Source organism: Cynoglossus semilaevis, chromosome 19, assembly GCF_000523025.1.
Source record: "Cynoglossus semilaevis isolate Cse_v1.0 chromosome 19, Cse_v1.0, whole genome shotgun sequence".
Taxonomy (NCBI): Eukaryota; Metazoa; Chordata; class Actinopteri; order Pleuronectiformes; family Cynoglossidae; genus Cynoglossus; species Cynoglossus semilaevis.
In genome coordinates, this window is record NC_024325.1 from 1,168,412 (window position 1) to 1,178,280 (window position 9,869).

The window sequence follows — 9,869 nt, forward strand, 5'->3', positions numbered from 1 at the left end:
ATATGTCACTATTCAGATTAAAGAAACTTAAGTGTTTGGTCATGTAGCTACATAAACATGATTCCATGAATGTGGATTGGGAAACTTCATGAGGACACATAAGCCAGATCAAAAAGAAAGACGGACAGAGAGACGGACAGGCTGGAGAGGAAATGAAAACTGACTTCTTCTGTTTCTTTTCCAAGTCGTAGTTGCGACTCTGTAGTCCCTGTATGTGGAGCTTGGTGTCCTGGAGCTCTGTTGTCAGCTTTTTACACTTCATCTTCAGCTTTTGCAGCGAGTGTTGCATGTCCTCATTTTCTGCCTGCAAATCAGCGAACTGTCTCAAACACACACACACACACACGCACGGTCATTATTTATTTAAATAGCAATTTAATCATTTATTTATTTATACGTTTTAATTACGAAATGTCTTGCCTTTCTCTCAGTTTGTTTCTTGCTCTGCTGCTCCGTCTCCAGCTTGTCCTCCAAATTCTGCCTGGGGTTCTTTTTACGAATGGCTCGGTTGTACTTTATTCGCCACTCTCCTCCTGCACGGTTGGTCAGAGTTTAGTGCTGAACAAAAGTCTCTAAAAAAAGTTTGTTTTTTGTCTTATCGTCGACGGAGGCCTGGCTTAGTGGACATAAATGGAGTCACTAAAAAACCTCAGAAGTCATTGATTTTATCATGGCAAATCGTATGACAAGTTGAACAACAAATATTGTTAATCCCAAAATGTCGCCCGAACAAGAATGCTTCTGTAGACGTGAGTATGACAAATTGAACATTCAACAACAAATTAATCCCAAAATGTCACCCGAACAAGAATGCTTCTGTAGACGTGTGTAATGTGTAGCTTCTAGCTCTACATACCATCATCGTTGTCTTCTATATCCCCGTTCAGGTCTGATGTTTTCATCAAGCGAGCTTCCATTAACTCCATTTCTTGTGATCTTAGTTGTTCTTTCGCAGCATCAAACTTCACCTGAAATCCACGAGTAAGGCCATTAAAAAAAAACCCACAACAAAACATTTCGAGAGTAATGTTTTTAGAATGTGTTTCATGATTTGCCTGTAAATCCTTTAGGTCCTTTTCCAGGTGAAGTTTATCCAAGGTCTCCGTCTCCAGCAGCTGTGAGAGTGACTCACTTGTACTTCTCTCATCAGCCAGTTCTGCCAGTAGGTCAGCAATCTGAGCAGAGTCAAGAAAGTACACTGGATGTGAAGTCAAAATCAACTTCCTCAAGTTAACTCTTCAAACCTTGATTTGACAAAGGGACTCCCCAAGGGATTCATAAAGACTGATCTAGCTCTATCCATCCATCCATCCATCCATCCATCCATCTAACCCCATTTATTCTTAGTGAGTATTAGTATTACTGACTATCAAGAAGTATTATGTATTGTATAAATTATTTATGTTTGTATTCATACTTGAGCTTTTTGAACACCTGTTCCAGAATCAGACTCACCCTGCTCTCCAGTTTATCCGTGTTCAGCGTTAGCTCTTTCCGCTCTTTCTCCATCTTTTCCATCTTTGCATTCTGCAGCTGCAACTCCTCCTGAAACACACAATAGAGCGAACCCCCTAAATGTCGGTACAGGTAAAATGACTTGACTACTCTCAGTTCAGCTGAGTGATATCTGTCAGACAAGGAGATCTGCTCACGTCTTTGCTTCGCATCTGTTCCTCCGTGAGTTGGACTTTGATGAGGGGTTGAATGTTCGTGAAGAGCTTCCACCACTGCCAGCCCTTCACACCACGGTTTTTCTTGATGTTTTTCTGGATGCAACGAATTGCTAGATCTTGGATCTAAGCACACGGCGAAAAAGAATTACAGAGAGAATTAGACTGTCATAGAAAAATATCAAGAGGTTATCCAGCCTTCAGTGCAAACACCGAAATACCAAAATGTGTTTCTTATTATGTCTCTTTACACCAAAAATTGTTTCTTATTATGTCTCTTTATCTATGGCCTTTCGAGTTCCTTTTTAATTTAAATTTTTTTTTCACAATCCAACAACAAAACAAATGTATGTGCTATAAGATATAATACTACAAATCCTGCCAGTACATAGAGGCTATATACTATCAGGCCAACTCCAGTACACATTTAATATGACTATCAGGCCAACTCTAGTACACATTTAATATGATCTCGCGGGCCAAATATAATTACACAACGAGCCAGATTTGGCCCCCGGGCCTTAGTTTGACAGATGCGCTGTTGGGTTTGTCGCAGCACTGGTGAGATTTATCCCAACAGCAGAGTGAACGGGCACTAATTGAACTGCATACAAATGCCATATAGAAAGATTATCTGCCCCAAGCAGGGCCAAAAATGTTCTTACTTTGAGGCAACAACCCTTAAGCAATATGTCACAGTATGTCTTGTTTGTGAGCAGCTTTACTATTATCAGAAGGGGAACAACGTCATAAGCTGGGTGAGACTAGTCAAAAGGCCTGATCCGGTCCACGGGCCTTATGTTGTTTATGGCTTGGACAGACCATTGTTCATTTTATTGAGACGTCTTGCCTACCTTTCTCTTTTTGCAGGCTTGTCGTGCCAGGTAGCCTCGACAGATTGATTGGAACAGGATCAGATTACGCTTGGTGTGTTCATCTCTCTGTTGCTCCAGCTTGGCCATGGTGCCAGCTTTGAAGAACAACTGGGGCGAAATGTACACAGTGAGGGAAAAGAGAGAGAGAGAGAGAGAGAGGGCGGGGTGGGGTCAAATGACGTCATTTGTCAAGGATGTAATCGTTAAAAGATGCTCAGTTGAGCTCCAGGATAAGTGGCTATTGTGGCTGTACATTAATGTAGGTACGTAGAAAACAAGCTGCTAATTCAAGTAGTCTAATGAAGCCGAGAATCGACCAAATGAGAAAGCTGTGATTACGTTCTTAACACTGTTATTACAAGCAAAGAGAAGGAGTGCATTGAAACATCACAGCTTCTCGAGTTGTTACTATGACTGGAGCTTCAGCAGGCGGGGCAAGATGTGACGTAGAAAAAGATGACCAATCGTAAGGTGAAAGGAAAGTCAGTCAGCAGGTGGCAGTGTACAGACAGAAACAATGGCTGTAAATCCAAACTAATATTACAAATGGGGTGGCTCATGTGTTCATGGTGTGGCGCCCTAACTCACCCTGCTCACTCCCATGTGGTAGTTGCTCTTCTCCAAGTCCAACGACTCCAGCAGCTCCTCCACCACCTTGGTAAACCCACACATACAAACACTCTTTTTGTCATGTTTTTTTTTTTTTCTTGAACTTGATACAAGACGAATTAGATGAATTTAAAGAACATTTAGGTTTTTTTAAAGCGGCTTTTTTGACAGAGTGGTTTCATGGTACAGCCAAAACTCTTTGGCCAAGCTGATAAAATACCCTCTACTACACATTTTTTGGTTCCTTATGTTTTCTTCTAATGCCCATGTTCATGAAACAGTTGAATGTCTACTATATTATCTCCATCTTGGAAGGATGTACAATGAACAAGGTTAAGTCTGATGACAAAGGGACTGACAAATCAGTGTCAGTTTTAATGGAACCATGTTCTCATAACATAACTCTTAACTCTCTCCAACAAATAGCAAGGTTTTTTACTTACTCTCCTCTCATCTTTCACTATGTAATTCCGTCCAAGCTTCTTGGTGAGGTGTGGTGCCAGCACATCGAAACGTCGTCGGAATTCGGAAAACACCATGTGGACAGGGAAACCTGCGGACGTCGGCACCATGAAACGCGGTGTGTCATGTATACAGTGAGTGTGCATTTTGGCAGGTGACTTTCCTGGTCCCCTTTAAGGGCCGCGGTCATATCCATTTACTTTTTTATTATTTAAAGATAATCGTGCAATATTTTAAAATAATAGGTCACGGGGACCACTGGTATAGATGTAACTACTCCATCACAGACTTATACATGTTTCTGCAATTGATTATTATTTATTCAAGCTACAAATATTGTATATTGTTCATTGCTTTGTAATAAGAAACCATTTAATTCCATAGGTTAAGCGGGCCACACAAAACGGCTCGGCGGGCCGCATTTGGCCCCCGGGCCTTGAGTTTGACACATATGCCTTAAAGTATTTTTAAGAAGATACTTTTAAGAAAATGGTGATTAAATCCAGTTGTTGGAAAATCCAAGGTTTTTTTTTTAAACTGCAATGGCAGAAAATTTCAGGTAGAACTTGTGTGTTAATAACCTAAGCAGCAGCAGCACTTTCACCTTGTCTGTAGATCTGGAGAGAATCCAGGAGCTTGGAGCCTCGAAGCTGAGCACGGAGCAGCGCTGCATCCAGCTGGATTGAGCCTGGATCTCCATTTTTTCCGTGAGCCTCGGATCCAGTTAGATTCTTCAGGGCGTCAGCCTTGGGCAATATGCAGTGGATGAAGTGGATCCTGGACCTCTGGACCATGTTAAGAAGAGCATCCTGGAAAGCAATGACAGTAAAAATATTAATCTTTTTTTATTATTTTATTATTATTTTATATGATATTTATGGGTAAAAAATCAGGGATTTTAATAATAGTATAAAAAAGCAGATAAAACTATGTTGAAAAAAACGTATTATATATATTTTTGGGAGTGAAGTTAAGATAAGATATATATTTGAAGAGGTAGCTGTTGATTTTAAGGGTAGTTAGCATAAAACCTGTTGAGTCATCAGGACCAGAACACCACTTCTCACCGCCACATTTAACAACCACAAGGTACATTTTAAAGCACTGTGCTTTAAATCATAAAATAAATGTTTCCATTACTTAGTTCCATCACTTAGATGCACTTCAACAAAGCCTAGAAACCTATTTGCCCCCCCCCCCTCCATCTTTCCTTACCACTTGAAGCTTTATCTGAATGCATGGCGACTTTTTCTTTATGGCTGCCACCCCTGTGGTGAAAGTCTTTCTCATGCTAGTGGTCCGTCGCAATCCAAGCTGGGAAGCACCTTCAAGGCCCGCGATGGAACCAGACGAAGCAGTGGCTCCAACTGTCCGGCTCGTGAACAGTGAGCTAATGATCTTCCTGCACAAAAAAAACAGGCCAAATCAGCACCACGTGTTGATGGATTTGATATCCAGTGTAGCACTTTGTGGCACTTACTTTTGAGAGTTGTACAGAAGGCCGACGGCGTTTGTGGAAGCGATGTTCTGCTTCGCGTAGTTAAGCCATCCAGAGACGTTGTATTCGACCCAATCTGTCCCGTGACTGTGCCCCAGTAGAAAATGATTGTCTTTTTCACTCTTCAAAAGAAAAGCATGACCTGATGTATAATGTAAAAAGTGCTGTGAGAATGGACATAGACAGAGAGGTTCCACAAATACTCTACACCAGGGATCACCCAATCCCTGGTTCGTGGACCAGTACAGGTCTCTGGTCAGAAGAGAGTTGTAAATATATTCAAAGAAAAAGTGGAATTCTGAGGGACATACTGTCAGCCTAGAAGACTCGAAGTGGCTGAGAGTCAGTAGCAGTAGCCGAAGCAGATAGAGCTTAAAAGATGTTCAGCGGGTCGGGTCAGTTAAGGATAGTGAGGATGGAGTGAGGAAGTGTGCTACGGTGATGGAAAGTTTGACAGATGAGGTCAGGCAGGAGGCTCTGTGAATCATGATATATGCAGTTGACATTCTAATCTGTGGTGAGAGTAGTGAGCAGTGGTGAGGAAAATGGAGATGAAGTGGATGGAGGCTAAAAAGGTTGAATAAGGTAGTACATGTTGGTTATTTAATATCTGTTCAGATACTTTATCATTATGTCATTTGGTTACCTGCATATACTACGTACGGTATATGTTAAAAGTTTTGTAAACATGCATGGGTCTCCTTGCCTTTACTCTTTCTCTCAGCGGGTCCAAAGTAGCTAAACAGACGTTCCAGCAGCGTCTGTTCCGATCCACCGGGCTGCACCGACTCCTCCTCCATCAGCCATAATAGACCGCGCGACTCGTCAGTTCGAATTGTACGTACCTGTCAGACAAATGTAAAAATAAACAGTATACAAAGATCACACAGCGACGTTCAACCAGAAAAATCCTTCACTCCCTCAATAGCTTTCTTCTAAATCTTCCTAGAAATATGGATTCAATTTGGATTCATTTTAATATGAATTTTTTTTTTTTTTTTGCATTTCCTGTACGAAATCTGCATTCCCATATTTTTGTTTGGGTGCAACTGACAAAAGAGATGGATTTATTCTGAATTCTTCTTTATCAAAAAGCTTTCTAACGTTAAAACCTAAAATAAGAATGAATATAAAAATGTGTTAGAGTCTAAAGTCATTATGTAAATATTCACTCTACATAACTGTTAAAGTAGAAGAAATTAAGTCGACAAACGTGGCACTGATCTTACCAGTGCCTGACTTGAGGCTTGGTCTATCACTGGCACTGACAGAGACACGCTGGGTCCTGTGTCCTCTAAAGCAATCTCGATGTTCTCCTGAAGAAGATAGAAAAACCACAGTCGTATACTGATGGATCAGAAGGACAAATAACGTAGGTGCGTAGATCTGGGGCAATGATGGACTGATAGAATCGTTAATATGGAAAAATGTCAAGTGTACACAGGGCCGAAATAGGGAGAGAGAAATGGACAATATGTCAATCCTCCTCACGTCTTTGTGTCTCTCCAGCTCCTCAACAAAGGTGCGTTGGTAGAAAAGATCTTGCAGCCGTTCCTGAGTGTAGTTGTGACAGAGGTCATCGAAGGTCGCACCGCACTCACGCCTCATCAGCCTTGGGTTTTGAAAGCCTGGCGTGTCCACAATGAGCAGGGAGCACAGTGAGTTGTGGCTGGATTTCAAGCTCCTGTAGGACATGAAACCACATGAACAAAAATGTAAGCCAAAATGATTGAGGTGATATTTATGGATCAGCTATGGGCTTAGATTTGAATCCTGGGTCAAATATATAATATACTAACCGGTTTATGAACGAGATTAGGACAGTGAAGACTTCAGAGTACAGCCCTGATGCCAAGGCCTCGAGACACTCCATCGCTGTAGCTTTGGATCCTAGCAGCGAAAGTAGCCAGACATAGAACGAATCAGATATAACAAGCAGATAATCATTTTTCATCCTTTGGCTTGGTTTGCGACTTATATATTAAAATACTGTATATAATTTCACGTTTGTTTTTTTCACATTGACAGCCGCTAGAGGGCACTCTAGACTTATGGACCAGTATTTGCTACTCCTATACCACTGAAAGTATACACGTTTGTTATTTTCACACTGACAGCCACTAGATGGCACTCTAGACTTATGGACCAGTATCTGCTACTCCTATACCACTGAAAGTATACACGTTTGTTATTTTCACACTGATAGCCCCTAGAGGGCACTGGAGCGAGACTTATATATGTTTTCTCTTTTTCATTATGCATTTTTGGCTGGTGCGACTTATAATCTGGAATGTCTAATAGTCCGGAAAATTAGGTATGTTTAGAGCCAGACAGAAAAGACAAGGAAAAACATTGTGTGTGCTGGTGTGTAATTGTGTATAAATATGTTTGAGTTTTTTTGTTTTTTGACTACCTGCATCTGCAGAGCAATTTTCTTCAGACGTCTGACGGCAGGTACCACTTCTGGCTTGGTTCTTAAAGACGGAGGAGGAGAGCTCTTCCAGGGTGCAGCCTAGCAGGTAGGCTGCCTTCTGGGCCCACTCATGACGTGCAAATTGTTTTCTGCCAGCTGAGACACACACATTAAAAGGCTCCATTAGTCACTCTGCCAAGTTTTCCCCGGCGCGCAGCTGCCATGGTAGCCTTGTTACAGTCATTCTTTTTTGACAGGGTAGAATTACTGTATTTCTGTGGTCAAGCTGACACAAACACAGCTGCTAAAATGTGCACTTAAGGCACAAGGTAATTGATGGCTGTGGTTTGAACTTATTTTCCCGTCATGTCAAAATGCTTTTTCTTTGTAGGAAAAAAAACTTTTTTTAAATGTAGTTATTAAAAGCACTAAGTAAAGTATTGTACATTACAGGGTGTCTGAAAGGCAATCTTTTCTTTTTGCCCTCTTATCAACACTTAAAACGATTAAGGAATATTGTAGTATTTTTTTTATTCAAAATAAGGAGTCTATATAAATGCAAGTAAATTAGGTAGTTGACAGAAAGTATTTAGATAGCATCTGTGCTCATCTATTAAAAGGCCATCCTCTTCCTGTGTATAACCATGGCTCGATTCAGTATTTGCAGTCAATAAACGATTGCTGCCCTCTTGTGTTATTTCAGGTCTCTACAGTTACAGATTAATATTAACTATTGTTCTAATATATTTCTGTTTCCAAATTTCGAATTAAAATAATCAATCGATCCTAAAATATGTATTAAGTTCAAATACATCTTTAAAGTGACTGCTGTTTTAGCCTTTAGTGACATAATACACACTTTATATTTTCTAAATATCATCATACGGTATATTCATCAGTCTCACATTTGGTAGCTCCTGCTGCTCCTAGGTGACAGATGGCTCCAAGAATTAGCCAAAAGGCTTTCTGCTCATCAGTGGTGATGCCCAGCATCTTCATTGCTGCCTGAAGTTTGAGGAACTGCTGTGAGGCCCATTGCTTCTCCTCAGTCTAACACAGAGCACAAAAACACAACACATTATTACCCATATATTAAAGCATGAGCCACATTGTTATTTGTTTACCAAGCGAGGAGCATTTCTCTAATCAGGGGGTAAGACTTCTAGAAAACTATGAAAACAAGTGTGCTTGACTTACCTTTGACAGATTAACAATGTTAAATACATTGTTTTCTGCAAAATAGTTGAAGTGCAGTTCGGTCCTGGGGAAATGAGAGACAACAACAACGTTATTATCTCTCATAGTGATGCTGTTTAAATGGTGAAGAGCCTCACGATTGTTTACTGTTTACTGATTGTTACTGTCGCCAACCTGAGAGAGCTGTCCACTCCCGCCATAAGATAGTAAAACACATTAAAAGTAGACTCTCCGTCGGGTCTCCTAGTTACCCTCGTCTTCTCCAGAAGCATTGCCTGAAGTAATAGACATGACATTAGTAAATCTCACAAAAAGTATATGTATTGAAATACAATCATCTTATAGTTTAAATAACTTCATTATTGACTTAAATCTTGGCCTGTTTAGTTGAAGATGACGCTGATATACTGGCAGGAATTGAAGAAAGACACTCACAAAGATCTTCAGCAGCTCTGATTATCTTTTTTTTAGTTTTCATAGCCCTCTGCTGCCACCTAGCAGAATATTATTTAATTGTTCTGACCTTTATGCTTTGACAAGCAAAAAAATTATATGCAATAAATAAGCCCAATTAGGTGAAATTGGATAATTTTCCACGGCACACCTAATGATCTCTCATGACCATGGCACAATAGCTCACTGATTCGTCTGACACATGTGATTTTTATCTATTTTTTTGTCCACATGCCACAATAGCGGCCTGGCTCAACGATTCGTCTGACAGATGTGATTTTTATCTATTTTTTTGTCCATATCCAAGCTGTCTGTCTAGAATATTTCTGGCCCTGTGAAAATTATTTTTGGTGAACATCAACCTGTGTACCTGTATAGAGGCCGAAGACAGCTGGCCTGTCTGGTCAAAGTCCAGGGAAACAACATGGGAGAAGCAACTTGCGTTACCGTTTATACAGCTAGAGGCATTTCCAAATGCCTCTAGTACTGTGTAGACTGCCTGCCATTTCTCTGCTACAGACAAAAACATAAAAAATACCTGAAAAAATACCAACAGTGTACAATATAATTTTACGCACTGCCATTTACAGTCTTTATCCTTTGTTACCCACCAGAGAATGATTTGTTTGCACTCCCAGCTACAGTGACCAGATATTGAACGATGTGCTGACAGTTGGTGGTCTTGCCACTAC

The 9,869-nt window shown here is 40.6% G+C and overlaps 1 protein-coding gene and 1 long non-coding RNA gene across 3 annotated transcripts in view; one reads left to right on the forward strand and one right to left on the reverse strand.

Annotated features, from left to right (window-relative positions):
- LOC103394782 (unconventional myosin-XVIIIa-like) overlaps window positions 1-9,869 on the reverse strand; it is a 22,441-nt gene that overhangs the window by 9,478 nt on the left and 3,094 nt on the right. Inside the window, 22 exon segments of the mRNA XM_025065541.1 lie at window positions 165-319; window positions 421-533; window positions 857-968; window positions 1,056-1,175; window positions 1,456-1,545; window positions 1,653-1,796; window positions 2,525-2,653; window positions 3,134-3,199; window positions 3,598-3,707; window positions 4,221-4,425; window positions 4,832-5,018; window positions 5,097-5,256; window positions 5,821-5,959; window positions 6,344-6,430; window positions 6,606-6,798; window positions 6,914-7,004; window positions 7,528-7,683; window positions 8,433-8,577; window positions 8,725-8,788; window positions 8,899-8,999; window positions 9,548-9,690; window positions 9,789-9,869. The exon segment at window positions 9,789-9,869 is cut by the window's right edge and continues 45 nt beyond it. Coding sequence (XP_024921309.1) covers window positions 165-319; window positions 421-533; window positions 857-968; window positions 1,056-1,175; window positions 1,456-1,545; window positions 1,653-1,796; window positions 2,525-2,653; window positions 3,134-3,199; window positions 3,598-3,707; window positions 4,221-4,425; window positions 4,832-5,018; window positions 5,097-5,256; window positions 5,821-5,959; window positions 6,344-6,430; window positions 6,606-6,798; window positions 6,914-7,004; window positions 7,528-7,683; window positions 8,433-8,577; window positions 8,725-8,788; window positions 8,899-8,999; window positions 9,548-9,690; window positions 9,789-9,869 — 2,791 coding nt within the window.
- LOC107990066 (uncharacterized) overlaps window positions 1-9,869 on the forward strand; it is a 35,045-nt gene that overhangs the window by 1,225 nt on the left and 23,951 nt on the right. The window contains exons 3-6 of one of the 2 annotated variants that reach the window (XR_003052862.1): window positions 2,541-3,750; window positions 4,232-4,441; window positions 6,624-6,829; window positions 7,540-7,633. This is a non-coding gene — a long non-coding RNA (uncharacterized LOC107990066). Of the gene's footprint in view, window positions 1-2,540; window positions 3,751-4,231; window positions 4,442-5,838; window positions 5,952-6,623; window positions 6,830-7,539; window positions 7,634-9,869 lie in introns of those variants that run through there. The other variant, XR_003052863.1, reaches the window with a different exon arrangement.